Genomic DNA, 16,075 nt, shown 5'->3' with positions numbered 1-16,075 from the left:
ACATATAATTCATGTAAAATAATCTTTGAAACCTTACAAAAAATAATTTAAAATAAACACATTCAAGTTACAATCTGACAACTATAATCCAGCAACCATTTTCTGATAAATTCATTCTATTAAAGATTTATGTATTGCTTAAATACATAATTTTTATCTAGTTGTAATCATAATACATAGTTTTGTTTTAGTGTTTTTACTTAGTACTTTTTATATAGGCCAAAATACCTTTGCCAAGTTTTTTCCAATAATAATACTTACTATTCTTCATAGCTATAGAACATTGCATCATTTTAAAGTATCATAATTAGGGAAGTCATTTTCCTTTTAGATATTGAGTTAATTTTCACTTTTCACTATGTAAAAATGCTTTTAAAGTATATTTACATGCTTTACCTTATTAAAATTAATTTTTTGAAATAAATTCACCTAAGTGAGAATATTAGGTTAAAGGGGATAAAGCTGGAACAGTGTGAACCTTAATAGGAGAATGACCTTTTCAGCCTATTTCAGTGTATTCTCTATACCACCACCACCACAAAGGGATTATGTATCATCTACAAAGATTAAATGTACTTGGCTTCCCTGTAGTACCTCGTGTTGTCAGTTAATTTTGCTAATTTAACCAGTTATATAGGAAACTGTGTATGATTTCTAAACAATTAGCTGTTTTGTTTTTTGTTCTTTTTTTTTACACTGACAGAGAAGTTACAAGAATGGTACAAAAATATGAGTCATTTAAGTGTAAATTGCTGATGTCTGCCCCTTCACTCCAAATACTATAAAATGTATTCCATCCTCCTATGTGACTACAGTACTAAAAAAAAAAAAAATTAGGAAATTATCATTGATATATCTAATTCTTGGACCCATTCAAGTTTTGCCTATTGTCCAAGTAATGTCCTTTTAGTAATAGGATCTGGACTAATTTAACTACTATTAAGTAGTTGTCACATCTCTGTTCCCTTCAGTGTGGAACAGTTCCTCAGTCTTCTTGACTTTCATAACCTTGACACTTTTAAAGATTACAAACCAGTTCTTATCTAGGGTATGTCTCAATTTGGGTTTGTCCGATGTTTCCTCATGTTTAAATTCATGTATAATGTTTTGAGCAATGAAATCACAGAAGTGATGGCTGTGTGCTTTTGGTGGTGCACTCTTGATTTGTCTCTGCTGGTCATGTTAACTTGCTGGTATCTACTAGGCATCTCCACTGTCAAGCTGTTTTTCTCTTTTAGTTAATTCCCTTTTTAATTAGTAAATATTTGGGTTGGGGGGAAAGTACTATATCAGTAACATATTTGTTATACTTTCATTTTATTAATTTATACATTTAAGTCTGTATTGACTCATGGATTGCATTTTATTCAATAGCTTTTACCATTAGTATCATTGTTTGGATATTCAGCTTGCCCCAGATTTAGCCAAATGAAGCCCTTTGGATTGGTTCCTGTGTCCTTTTGGCTTGTCCTATCTTTTTAAAATATTTCCTTGCTTTCTAGCATAAGATATTTTAGGTTCATCTTCACTTTCTTTGCCCCAGCTCTGAAATCAGTCATTTCTCCAAGGAGCTCTCATTTCTTTTAGTAGAGTGAGGTATTTAGAAACTAGTCTGGGTGGTAGCTGTATTGTTATTTGCTATTGGGATATAGCTGCTCCTCAGGCCTTCTTGGAGAAGGCAATGGCACCCCACTCCAGTACTCTTGCCTGGAAAATCCCATGGACGGAGGAGCCTGGTGGGCTGTAGTCCATGGGGTCGAGAAGAGTTGGACACGACTGAGCGAATTCTCTTTCACTTTTCACTTTCATGCATTGGAGAAGGAAATGGCAACCCATTTCCAGTGTTCTTGCCTGGAGAATCCCAGGGACGGAGGAGCCTGGTGGGCTGCCGTCTATGGGGTCGCACAGAGTTGGACACGACTGATGCGACTTAGCAGCAGCAGCAGCATAATGTGAAGTCTTTTTAGAAAACAACTTTGAAGTAAATAGTCATTAAAAAATTTTTTTAAGTTAGTTTTAATATGTTTGCCTTTTAAAATTAATTTCATTAGTTACCCCTTGTATTTGAGATATGAATCCTGCCTTTAAATATGTTACCAGTTTTATTAAATAACTGTGACCATTTTCATCTCTGAGCAGAGGATCTGGGGTAGGGATAAAAATAACAAACTTTTACTCTGTTATTTCTATACGGTATGCTTTTTTTTTTTTTACAGTGAGCATATATTATTTATAAAAACTAATACAAATTTGATTTACAAAATTTAGTAACTTGTAGAAAGAGTAACATGATTCATGGCTCTTTGATAGAGATTTAAACTGAATTATAGGAGGATACTGGAATCTACAGAAATGTTATTATTGATGACTTGGCTTCCAGGGTCTGTGAATCTGCATTGTATGTAAAGCTGTGTGTTACCTGTGTTTTTCAGGAAAAGTGTCCATAGCTTTCATTGATTTTTTAAAAGGTATTAGACTCAAAGTTGAAGAACTGCTACCAGAGAGTGAAATCCTTTTAGGACGTGAATAACTTAACCCTCTTTATATGAGATTAAAATATGCCCACATCCCAAACTGTTTTTTATAGCCAACATTTTTAGTAAATTCTACTGCGTTTTCCTACAATTAAGAAAGGTTCACATACTAGAATCTTGCTGATCTGATTTTTTTTTTTTTCAACCTTTTGAAGGTTTCTTGTTCTCCAGAAGGTCTGAAGGTTTGGGTTCAGGATACTTCATATTTGTGTAGTCGGGCCGGGCAGGTCCTCCCTGTGAGTATTCAGATGAATGGGTGGATTCATGATGGAAACCTGCTCTGCCCATCATGTTGGGACTTCTGCGAGCTCTGTCCTCCAGAAACAGATCCTCCAGCTGTTAACCTGACTCGAGCACTACCCCTGGGTAAGTAGTCTCTTTGGTTGGAGTAGAGGGGGACTTTTTTTGGAAGATGTTGAAAATTCCCCACAAGGAAGCTCTAAAACAGGTTGTGCATCTTCTCTTCTAATTGCAGTTTTATGGGAAGATCTCCTTCCCTTCATTGTTAGAAATCAAAGGTAGGTAGACTTGACACGTGGGAGAAGGCAATGGCAACTCACTCCAGTACTCTTGCCTGGAAAATCCCATGGACGGAGGAGCCTGGTAGGCTGCAGTCCATGGTGTCGTTAGGAGTCGGACACGACTGAGTGACTTCACTTTCACTTTCATGCATTGGAGAAGGAAATGGCAACCCACTCCAGTGTTCTTGCCTGGAGAATCCCAGGGACGGGGGAGCCTGGTGGGCTGCTGTCTATGGGGTCACACAGAGTCGGACACGACTGAAGTGACTTAGCAGCAGCAGCAGACTTGACACGTCACTTCAGTAAGAGCGAGAGTGAGGAAACTTTGTATGCAGAGAACCTCTGACTGGCACAAAAAATTCCCTGACAGTTATAAAAAGTTAATGTTTCAGCCATTCATTTTGAAATTAAGAGTAAAAATTCTGTTCATTGAGTACAAAAAAGCAGTTAAATATATTTTAGTTGTATTATAACTAGGTGAGATGAAAGAGTGGGAAAGACACTGGAAAATGTTCTAAGATGAGATTGACATGTCCGCAAAGAAGAGATAGGTGCAAGGAGATGCAGATATACACAGTGAGATAGAAAGACAGGCTGGCAAAGACAGTGGTTTTCACTGAAGGATATTTTACTCATTCTGTGAGACTCTGGAGAGTAGAATGGAGACTAATAAAATGAAGTTGTAGGGAGATAGATTCAGTAAAATCATTCAGAACCAGGAGAGGAATAGAAGGGACTGTCTTGAGAAGAGTGCCTTCCCTATTAATGAAGATGTGCAAACAGGCTGATGACCTGTTTCTAAGAGTTATAAAAGCAAAATTCATGAACTCTTAACGAAAGCTTTGACCTATGGTCTGTGATATTTTATTAAATGATTTATGAAATTTTATGACTTTGGTGTTGGGGAAGACTCTTAAGAGTCCCTTGGACTGCAAGGAAATCCAACCAGTCCATCCTAAAGGAGATCAGTCCTGGGTGTTCATTGGAAGGACTGATGTTGAGGCTGAAACTCCAATACTTTGGCCACCTCATGCAAAGAGCTGACTGATTGGAAAAGACCCTGATGCTGCGAAAGATTGAGGGCAGGAAGAGAAGGGGATGACAGAGGATGAGATGGTTGGATGGCATCATCAACTCAATGGACACGGGTATGGGTGGACTCTGGGAGTTGGTGATGGACAGGGAGGCCTGGCGTGCTGCGGTTCATGGGGTTGCAAAGAGTCGGACACAACTGAGAGACTGAACTGAACTGATGACAGTTTGACATTTTGAAATAGGCCATGTTTCATTTTCTCAGCTGGAGGTATTTTTTAAATGGAATTATATAGTCCTTTGTTTGTTTTGTAGTTAGGTTTTAAATAGAGGGCTACATTCACTTTACAGCTCAAAGTTTCTTTATCTCTAAAATTTAATTTTTTTTCTTTCCCACATTCTGAGCTTTATCAAGACATGGGCTACAAGTAGAGGGTGAGTTTGGGGATCTGAATACTTGTGTTAGGGGTGCTCAAGACCACCCCTAGATTTCATGATTCTCTAGGACTCTACTTGGTACTTAGGGTGCTGTGTTGTATTTTCTATGGTACTATGTTGTGATTTCTTCCTGTTAACTAGTTCTATAAAGAAGCATGCTCAAAAAAGGATTGTTACCTCTAAATCACTACCACAATTTTGGAAAATGTATAAAATATTATAAGAATAGATGCCTTTTAGGTGTAGTTTCCATTAGTGAATATGAAAGATTTAGTTCTAAATTCTTTTTTTTAATTTATTTTTTATTGAAGGATAATTGCTTTACAGAATTTTGTTGTTTTCTGTCAAACCTCAGTTTAGTTCTAAATTCTTCCTGATCTCTTCAGATTGTAGAGGTTGTTTTGTTTCCATTTATTAAATGCTGGACCCTTTGCTGAGTGCTCTGTCTATATCCATGTATTTAATCATCACAAAACCTAATGAGGTAGGAATTATCATTTTACATGTGAGAAAACTAAGGTATAAAGAGGTTAAGTGATACATTCACTGTTACAGCTAATAAGGTGCAGATCAAAACCCAGATCGGGTCGTTTCATTCATTTTGAAACACCCTCTTTGTATCTTTCCTTTGTAGAGTACTGTCACAGAAAGTGCAGTGTTTTTGAAGGATGACAAATGTTCCAGAGCCACCATTAATGTTTTAATGGTTTTAATGTTTTAGCTTGTTAAATTTTAGTACCAACAGCAGATAAACAATAGCTAGTTCATTTCTCCTCCTATTTCCTTTGGATCAAATTGAGAATGAGGGAATAAAAGGATATGTCTGTGTTATTAGAAACTCCAGGATCTATTCCTTATTCCAACTAAGACCACTCGTATCTAATGCTTTAGGCCAGAACTAATCTGGTACATGTTTCTGGGGTGATGGAGTTGTTCTATAATCTGTACTGCCCCATACAACAGTCGTTAGTCACATGTGACTATTAAACATGTGAAATGTGGCTAGTGTGACTGAGGAACTAAATATTTTGATTTTGGTTAATTTAGATAGCACATATACCTGATGGCTATGTGTATATACACATCTAACTGATTCACTTTGCTGTACAGTGCAAAGTGACACAACATTATTGTAAAGCAACTATACTCCAATAAAAATTAGTTTAAAAAAAATTTTAAGTCACCAGCAGAATGAGAAACACTTGTGTAAGCCAACCAAAGAAAGACATTTGATCAGGAAGGAAGGAGAGGTTTTATAGTAAATAGAAGACCAAAAAAAAAAAAAAAAAAATCCTAATTGCTACCATCAAAGTGAAGAATGCTATGAAAACCAACAAAGACACAATGAGATGATCAACAAATCCAAAATCCAGTTTTTTAAAGCACCAGTAATATAGTAAAAATTCTAAAAATTTGATCAAGAGAAACATCGGCATGGTAAAAATTTTAAATAAACACATACACATAAATATACACATGCTTTGGAAATGAAAAAGAGTCGGTCCATCTCATGAAAGCTAGAAAATGAATAAAAAAGCATAAGGGTGCTAATATTTCCATCTTAACAGGAAGCCAAGTGATAATGTGGAAAGTATATGGGACATGAATAGAGGTTTGCTTATACAGGACCTCAGACAAACTATATAAATAAGTAAGGAGAGGGAAGAAAAGAAGGTGAAACATAATGTAGGTTAAATTATCACCTTAAATGGCAGGAGTGTTTTATCTAACTTAGGAAATAGTAGTTTAAGCTTACACTTTAAAAAAAAATTAACATGTATTTAATTGGAGGCTAATTACTTTACAGTATTGTAGTGGTTTTTGCCATACATTGACATGAATCAGCCATGGGTGTACATGTGTTCTGCATCCTGAACCCCCCTCCCACCTCCCTCCCCATCCCATCCTGCATTAACCATCAAAGATAAAACAGGGTTGGGGTTGATGGAAAGAATATGATCTAAGACCAAGTTTTTATTATATGTCCTCTTATACTGTTTTTTTCACCCTGACACTTGAATATTTAAAAAACTAAAATAAAAATGCTATTTAATCAGTAGGATTTAAAACAATAAAGTCAAACTGGTTACATTTAACATGGTTTGACAAAGTGCCTTCTAATCTGACTTTGATTTTGCCATTAAAGAGGCAAAATAATCGCATTCATCGACTGTAGCTGTAGCTCAAAGTTATGTCTTTATTGTATATAGTGTAGTCTAATGAATATTTGCTGGTATTTAGAGGCTACTTTTTATTGCATTTCACCTAAAATATGTCATTAAAAAAGAAATGCCTATTTGCAGGGCAGGAATAGAGATGCAGATGTAGAGAATGGACTTGTGCACATGGAGGGGAAAGAGAGGGTGGGACAAATTGAGAGAGTAGCATTGACATATATACCATACAATGTGTAAAATAGATGTACTTCCATATATACTACTTGGAAGCTGCTGTATAACACAGGGAACTCAGCTTGGTGCTCAGGGATGACCTACAAGGGTGGGATGGGGAGGGGTGGGAGGCTTGAGAGGGAGGGAATGTATGTATACATATAACCGATTCACACTGTTGTATAGCAGAGACTAACACGACGTTGTAAAGCAATTATATGCCAATTAAAAAAAAAATCAGCGGGCTTCCCTAGTGGCTGATTGGTAAATAATCTGCCTGCAACTGCAGGGGACACAGGTCCAGGAAGATCCCACATGCCGCAGAGCAGCTAAGCCCATGTCCCACAACTCCTGAGCCTGCACCTTAGAGCCTGTGCTTCACAACAGGAGAAACCACTGCAATGAGAAGCCCATGCACCACAACTATAATAGAGAGTAGCCTTACTCACCGCAGCTAGAGAAAAGCTCATGCAGCAACAAAGACTCAGCACAATATATAAGTAAATTATATATATAAATAAATAAAATTAAATATCTATTAAAAAATCAGCAAATGATAGTCCTTCCCCCCCGCCACAAAAAAAAGTGTGTTTATTGCAGAAAGAAAAAAGAACAGTAAAAGTTACTTTAAAATAAATTTAAATAGCACATATAGCTATCAGACATATTGGACAGTACAGAGAAGGCAATGGCACCCCACTCCAGTACTCTTGCCTGGAAAATCCCATGGACGGAGGAGCCTGGTAGGCTGCAGTCCATGGGGTCACTAGGACTCGGACACGACTGAGCGACTTCACTTTCACTTTTCACTTTTATGCATTGGAGAAGGAAATGGCAACCCACTCCAGTGTTCTTGCCTGGAGAATCCCAGGGATGGGGGAGCCTGGTGGGCTGCTGTCCATGGGGTTGCACAGAGTCAGACACGACTGAAGCGACTTAGCAGCAGCAGCAGCTCTAGGTCAGAAGTTCAAACTTGCATAAGATGCAAACTTTAGCATGCATCAAAATCATGTTAAAACACAGATTGCTAGGAATTACCCCCGAGTTTCTGATTCAGAAGATCTGGGTTGGAGTCTTGAGAATTTGCGTTTTTAACAAGTTCCCATGTGAGACTGATGTTGTTGATCCAAATGCCACACTTTGAGAAGGATTGATTTTTGTCAGCTGGTGCCATTGAGAAAGAATATAAGTTCCCCATGGTTTACCTGAATTATATACAATGAAATAATTTTTTAAAATGCTTATTTCACATTGTTTAGTTCTCAGAAAAACATCTGTAGTACCTTAACATTATCATTTTTTTAATTCTAAGATCCAGTCTTTTTTTTTCTTTTTAAGAACGTTGGACTAGAAGCTTGGTTGGTTCTTTATTGGTCAAAATGGTAGAAATGACAACTCATCCTAAAATAAAGTCAGGTTGGCCTGGTCTCTTGACTGCTAAAAATTGTTCTCCATTCTGAGAATTGTTAGGGAAAAATAGTTTTAGTTATTAGAGCAACTTATATAAATTAAAATATACTCCTACTGCCAAAAACCTGTAAAATCTTCTGCTGTTTCCAAATTAAGCCTGGGGTGATATGGATAGATGGGTAGATATTTAGAGATTGGGAAACATATGTCCTGTTTTGCCTGGGATGGTCCAGGTATGATTGTTATTATTTATGATTGTATTAAAATAATCAAAGAGAATAGTTGATCAAAGCAAATTTTATTTCACATAGGTAGTCTCTAAGGAATCCAGAGAACTGTAAAATAAAAGAAAAGGTCTATAAGCAGGAAATAAGGAAGAAATACTCAGCTTAGATTGATGGGCTGAAGTTAGTATCTACCCTTATTTAGAAAGATCAAGGAAACAAGTATAGAGCCCAGAGTTGACTTGATGGTTGGAGATGGCTGACTGGATATGCTGTGGTTCTGGTCAAGTGGAGCATTTACACAAACATGAAAGTTATCTAAGTTTTAGTTTGATGAGTTATCTAAGTTTAGTTTCCATCTTGAGACTCAAAATTTATTTCAGCACTTATTTCAAAATGTCCTGATATGGAATGATAAATTTTGTGGTCACCCTACTTAGAAGAGACAAGGAAGAATAGAGGAGAGTCCTGCATTCCATGTTGGAATAGCCAAGAATTTACTTTCCTGTGTAGCATCTTTAGCTTTACCAGGATACCACTACCCTGAGACACCTTTATTGTTTCTTGGGTGCTGTTTTTGAACCTTGATTGGGTAGGCATATCTTTTCTCCTGCGTAAATATTTTGTTCTTTTTCTATAAACATAAAAGACTGCATATCTCGATTTCAGGAAGTCACTCTTGAGTCTGCTCTCAGAGGTGGTCCTTCTTCACCTTTTAATAATTAACTCTACTCATTTGTCAATATTTTGTCAATATTGAAAAAAACTATTTGTCAATAGTTTTTTCCAAAAATGTCTATGGAAAATCAATTTTTTGTTTTCAACCCTAGATCTCTGTTCCTGTTCCTCTAGCCTGGTGGTCACCCTCTGGCTTCTGCTAGGCAATCTGTTTCCTCTGCTGGCTGGATTTCTTCTGTGCGTATGGCATTAGGAATGGAAAAGTGAATTCTAAAGACATTCCTTTGTGTCATGTTCCTCTGAACAAAGCACAAAATCTGGCAAGTGCCAGCCTGTGTGGATGGTGGAAGTGGCATTCCTGACTTTGGCTTGGAAGTGTGGACCACAATCAGATCCTGAAGCAGAGCTTCACAGCGGTCACTCCTCATCAGCAACCCAGCAGCCTCAAAGTTTGGAGGAGAAGGATTTCCAAGTCTCCGAGTCTCTTTACATTTCAGGATATATAACCTTCTTGAAATTTTCCTTTGAAAGTGGGATAAAGGTGAAGATTTCAGTGATTACATACCTCAGCATTTCCATTAACCTAAAACAATGGGAGAGTTCATCTCTGCTGCAATAATTTAAAGAACAGCTAATTGTTCCAAGATTATAAGTTGTGGACCCTGTCCTCAAAAGTATAAATTGTCCTTTGACTTACAGAAAATAATTTGATTTCTACATAAACTGTTATACCTAGTTTAAATTTAATGACTGTACATCGTATACCTAAATCATTGTTCTAATGAGTTTTTTTTTTAATTTTTGTTTTGCTAAATCTTATGATTTAACCTTTTTCAAAACAGCTGTGTGGCAGTTTCCTGCTGAACCATTATGTGTTGGTAGCCCTCTTCTAGCTATATCCATACTCACTGATCTTCAGAGAGTAGCTTCCAGTTGTATTCTCCATTAGTTTAATAATGACTTGAAAAACTGGGAAGCAGAGGGAGAAAAATATTCTGCCCTGTGAATCATTGAAGACATGCAAATTGAATAAAACCTAATTATATGTTTTTCAGATAATAGTTATGACAACTGCTATCCAACAAGAATAGAACTTTCCTTTTTGACAAATGAAGATAAAAAGAAATTCTGGTATAGACAGGGATGCAGTTATTTTTAGGTTGGCTTAGAAACTGTTAGGTTTGGAGGAGCCTGGTAGGCTGCAGTCCATGGGGTCGCAAAGAGTCGGACACTACTGAACGACTTCACTTTCACTTTTCACTTTCATGCATTGGAGAGGGAGATGGCAACCCATTCCAGTGTTCTTGCCTGGAGAATCCCAGGGACAGGGGAGCCTGGTGGGCTGCCGTCTATGGGGTCGCACAGAGTTGGACACGACTGAAGCGACTTAGCAGCAGCAGCAGTAAAGTGTAGGTTTGGTGTAGAGCCTATCCGATAGGGTCCACTTTACCACACAGCGTATGACTTAGTCCATAGAAATCAGAAGATTGCTTTGTAATGTCCTTTACCTCTTGTATTTGACCCTCTATATGTCACCCATTGATTCTGGTTCCCAGAAGCAGTTCTGCCATGATACCAGAGCTGCCCAACCCTATTTAGTAATCCCAATGTGAAATTCTTTAATAATGAATGATGTCCAGTTTTTCTTAAAAAGAAAAAAGAAACTTCATGAGCTCTAAAGCTGTGAAGTCCTATGGCATTATAAACGTAGCCCTTGAACAAACATTAATTCATTAATTGGTTGGCCCTTTAATTCAGCATACAGTTATCAAACATTCAGTTTAAGAAATTGTGCTAAGTGAACAAACAGCATAATTACTAAGAAATAATTCCAACCTACTATTTGGCACTGGAGTCAAACAGCAACTCCAGCATAAAGGAAAGTCACCTCTTTTTTTTTAAGTGCATATATTTAAAATACTTATCTGCCTACAATTTTAAATTGGAGGTTTTTGTCTTTGTGAAATGCTGGGAGTCTCTAGCATAGCCAACCTCAACTGAAGAAGAGCTAATAATAATGGTGTTTCTGCCTTTGTCCTGCATACTTTAAATCATGCAAATCAGAAAAATGTAGAATATATTTTTAAAGAAAGTTATAAATCTAAGCATATATACCTAATGTGATTATGAATCATTGCAAAGTTATATAAATAATTTTACCAAAAATAATATGGATTAATAATATATTTGAGACTCACAGTGATAGGTTCAGTTATATTTTGACTGTTGTGCAGTAATCCCATTTAGGTAGTATTGTTTCTGAGCATGGTGCTTTTTATACTTGAAATATATTTTTGCTTTATTTTTATTGATATAATTATATTTGCACTAATGAATTTCTGAAGAAGATATTATAGATGACATTTTTTCTATCTATATTTATTAAGCTTGGTATCTGGTAGCCCAGTGTTTCCTCTGCACAAATGTAGAATCTGATACAGTATAATGTTAAGAAATCTTGAATTTTTGAGGGTAACTAACTGTGCTGGTGTCTTCCTTCCTCCTCACCAAGTTTTGAAAATGGTTGCTTGTCACTGATTGTGCATAGTATACTCAATGAAGATTTAGAAAACAACTGAACCTTTAAGAAATTTTAAAAGGCATAGTTTAGTCACTTAGTAGATGATGAAATTCTAAAACAATATTCTAAAAACAAAAATTTTTAAGTCTGAAATTTCAGTGCAGAATTAGTGGACTGTAATTCAGCTTTGAACTGAAGAACTTGAAATGACCTAAATGTCAGTATCCTGTGGCAGGTGATTCCCTTTATGTTTGCAAAACCAGTTCACAGAGAGACTGCAGCCATGGTGGAGGGAGGTGGGGCAATAGCTAATTTGATGATAGCAGACTGAAGTCCCTTTCTGATTCAGAAGGGGCCAAGTGCTTATAAAAACTGACTACCTCAGTTTTCATTTCAGACTTAAGTTCATTTTGATAGTATTAAGGTCCCAATGTCAAAATTAACAAGTGAATTTATCTCTCAGGTTTTCAAGAACAGAATTTATAGGAAGGAAGCAAAAGCCATGTCGTTAGACTTGAGCTGACAGCTTTAAAGAAACTGACAAGCAGTTAGGTAGTCTTAGTATAGATCTCTCTGTATTCTCCTGAAAAACATCTTTTCCTAAAAATGTTATAAATTATGCTTAAAGTTAGTTTCAGCCTAATATATTGGCTAAGAATTTATCAGTATTTGAAAGTGAAACATAATGAAGTTTAAATAGTTATAAGATACATAAATAAGTATTCCAGAGTATTCCATAAAATTTTATCAATATTCTCTTCAATATTAGAAGACTCACTGATTGAGACCATCTGTAAAATGACCATATGCTGTCTCAGAATCTTTCCAGCTCTAATATTCTGTGACTGATACTCGTGCAGAATTGCTCGGTCACTGCTGGCTCTGGCCTGTTTCCTGGAGTACGCCAGCTTACATCCCCATCGTGTTCATTGCAGTGTCCCGTGCTCAGTGCCTTAGCACTGTCCTTGTCCTTGGACGCTGAATGGAGAGAGAAGAGGGTGTTTGAGTAATCTTGGCAGGATGAGGTGGACTTCAGTCACAGCCCCACAGACCTGTTTCATAGTTGGCACCTGTCATCCGTGCCAGGTCCTTGCAGCCAAGAGGACTAATGTATTTTAATAAAGTCTGTGTTACTTGTTCTCAAGAAAGAACTTACCTGAAAGGATGACCTTTTTTTGATATATTTAGTCAGGGTTGGGGAGGGAGTGGTGAATTATTTTCTTTTTGTTTACATTTTTAATAAAGTAGATTTCAGAACTAATCTTTATTTGTGGTATTTAACTTTAAGTGTAATATATTACCTAGAAAAAACAAAGCTTTAATAAAAATGGAAACTAATTTGCATCTTGTCTTTACTTAACACCATCAATTTTTTGGGAATGATTTATAAACATTTATTAAAATAGAAAGCTGGAGAATTTCCTGGGGGTCCAGTGGTTAGGGCTGAGCTTCCACTGCAGCAGTCACAGGTTTGATCCCTTGTCAAGAAGCTAGGATCCTAAGCTGTGCAGAGCAGCAGCCAGTGAATAGTTGTTTGCTCTTGTATCCCATGGGCATCCATCTGGCTGCCTGTTATGTCTGACTGGTATCATAAACGCCCTTGAAATCTTCAGGACAACAAACATCTTTGGTTAGAACTGGTTCCTTGCATTGTAGTCACTACCTCTCTTCACACCCCAAAGAAGTTATCTGTAGAAAAAAAAAAAAAAAAGTTATCTGTAGAAAAAAACATGTACCCATCATCAAAAAGTCAGGCCAACTGCTTTTGACAGGTCAAGGATTCAAGTTCACCTCTTCAACTTCCAGTCAAGTCTGCTTAACAGCTGTCTGCTCATAGATACAGCATCCAGCTTGAGCTTTAAGACCCCAGCAGTAGTTGTCATCCTGCTGGTACACAACTGCCCACCAGAAGCCATGAAAATCCACCTTGGAGTCATGCCTGCCACGGTTCTTAGCAGCAGAGAACAACTCACAGGAACAGCCAGCTTGCAGCCACGAAAGCCGTCAGTTTTTTAAACCAGGTTAGGAGAAGGCAATGGCACCCCACTCCAGTACTTTTGCCTAGAAAATCCCATGGATAGAGGAGCCTGGTAGGCTGCAGTCCATGGGGTCGCTAGAGTCGGACAGGACTGAGCGATTTCACTTTCACTTTTCACTTTCATGCATTGGAGAAGGAAATGGCAACCCACTCCAGTGTTCTTGCCTGGAGAATCCCAGGGACGGGGGAGCCTGGTGGGCTTCCGTCTATGGGGTCGCACAGAGTCGGATACGACTGAAGTGACTTAGCAGCAGCAGTGGCAGGAGTACAAACCTCAGATGGTGAAAGAATCTGCAGTCAATGCAAGATGCCTGGGTTCGATCCGTGGGTCAGGAAGATCCTCTGGAGAAGGGAATGGCTACTCACTCCAGTATTCTTGCTTAGAGAATCCCATGAACAGAGAAGCCTGGTGGGTTACTACTATCCTTGGGATTGCAAAGAGTCAGACATGACTGAGCGACTAGCACTTTGAGGAGTACAAACACATCTATACACTTTATATGGGGACAATGAGGTGATTATTGTGAAACATAATTCAATTTTTACTTTTAACTGGAGTAATATTGTCCTACTTAAAGACTGGGGACAAATGTTATGTAAACCTATAGGGAATAACCCTCCTCAAATAGTTAAGCAGAAAGAGAGTGGACTAAAACAGTTCAGGGCAGCTGTCTGTGGCTGAGGATGATTCCTGCCCTATGAGTTTCGTGCTGTGAGCCAGGACCACTCTGTGTGTTCAAGTACCACACTCTATTTGTGGCTGTAATCGTGGAATGTGATTCTTCATCATAACCTGACTCGTTTGAGAGAACGTACCTGGGGCATGCCTTCATGTGTACGCAGAGCCGTCTTGCCCTGGGGGCTGGAGCTAAGCACCATGAAATGGACTGAATGTTGCCTGTTTAACCTACTTGCTGAGTAGATCTTATCAGGAAATTTTAATGATAATATTTAGATTTTTTAAAATGTTTTAAGTATTTCATGTAAGTACTAAAACTATGTACAGAGTTTAGTAAATTATATATTTACTATATATGTACATCAAACTATGTACGGAGTTTAGTAAATTATATAAAACTATTCACAGAGTTTAGTAAATCCAATATTATTTGCACAATGTACTGAAGATAAAGCCATCTACACCTCATACATTACCTGTTTATACTCCCTTTTTGTATATTCATAGAATATAGCTTATTTAGTAGGTGTCATTGCTTCCCTGGTGGCTCAGCTGATAAAGAATCTGCCAGCAATGCAAGAGATCTGGGTTCGATCCCTGGGTTGGAAAGATTTCCTGTAGAAGGGAATGGCTAAGCACTCCAGTATTCTGGCCTGGAGAATTCCATGGACTGTGTAGTCCTTGGAGTCACAAAGAGTTGGACACAACTAAGCAAATTTCACTTTCAGAAGGTATCATTACATAAACAAGTCTTTTGTCCACACATCTCTGGTAGATACGCTGAAATGGAGAGGTTTATTTAAATCAGCTTGTTAGTGGTCCATCAGAAGTTCATTCTTTAATGTTTAAAATAAACTGGACATATTTGGAGATAGAAGTTCAAATACACTATCTGATATTCTGGTAGATGACCAATACCATTCTCATTTTGTATGTATAGAAATGTTTTGTTCTGCCTATAGACCTTGATCTATCTTAGATTTAATGCCATTTTCACATCCAATGCCACTAACAGCCAGTTTTTTCAATTTCAACAGAAACATTAGAGACTCAATGTTCTAACGTCGTCGTCTTGTTTGAGAATCACAGTCAAGAAGGCTACAGGTTGATAGGAAGAAATTTCACATGTGATTACACACACGGGTGTTCATTAGTGTGTATATAGTGACAGCTCTGATGTATTTGGCTGAGAATATGAAAATTTACTGTAAGTGGGGTAGCTGCAAAGAATAGAGCAAATGCCTCACGCCTCAGCAGTTTGCCAGAGCCTTGAATCTTTGATAGAAGTCAGATAAAACAGGTTATGCCACTGCTCTAAAATGATATTGGTTAGTTGTGAGGCTTAATGCTTGTTATTAAGTAAATGTATAAAATCTGCATTTCTTACAATAGGTTTGACAAAGGAGTAAAGGGAGAGCCAGTTAAGTCTATAGGTGTTAAATGATCCTTAGGAATAAGCATCATGGAAAGAAAAATGAAGAAGTGAAATATCTAAGGCAAATCAGTCCTCAGTCTGATTGAGGTGAGTCAGTGGCTTCGCCACTCTGGGATTTTGCTCCAGAACCCCAACATCAGCAGTGTGCCCCATGCCTGGTCTCCACAGATGGGTT

General features: G+C 37.6%; 1 protein-coding gene across 3 annotated transcripts in view; it reads left to right on the top strand.

Annotated features, from left to right (window-relative positions):
• Positions 1-13,086, top strand: part of LMLN (leishmanolysin like peptidase) — a 50,257-nt gene extending 37,171 nt beyond the window's left edge. For all 3 annotated transcript variants that reach the window (XM_070788952.1, XM_070788947.1, XM_070788945.1), the window contains 2 exons: positions 2,690-2,900; positions 9,380-13,086. In XM_070788952.1, coding sequence (XP_070645053.1) covers positions 2,690-2,900; positions 9,380-9,480 — 312 coding nt within the window. In that variant the 3' untranslated portion in view covers positions 9,481-13,086. The remainder of the gene's footprint in view (positions 1-2,689; positions 2,901-9,379) is intronic.
• The last annotated feature ends 2,989 nt before the right edge of the window (positions 13,087-16,075 follow it).

The sequence above is a fragment of the Bos indicus genome, chromosome 1 (assembly GCF_029378745.1).
Source record: "Bos indicus isolate NIAB-ARS_2022 breed Sahiwal x Tharparkar chromosome 1, NIAB-ARS_B.indTharparkar_mat_pri_1.0, whole genome shotgun sequence".
Classification (NCBI taxonomy): Eukaryota; Metazoa; Chordata; class Mammalia; order Artiodactyla; family Bovidae; genus Bos; species Bos indicus.
The sequence above is the reverse complement of the archived record's forward strand: the minus strand, read 5'-3'. Positions and strand labels throughout refer to the sequence as shown.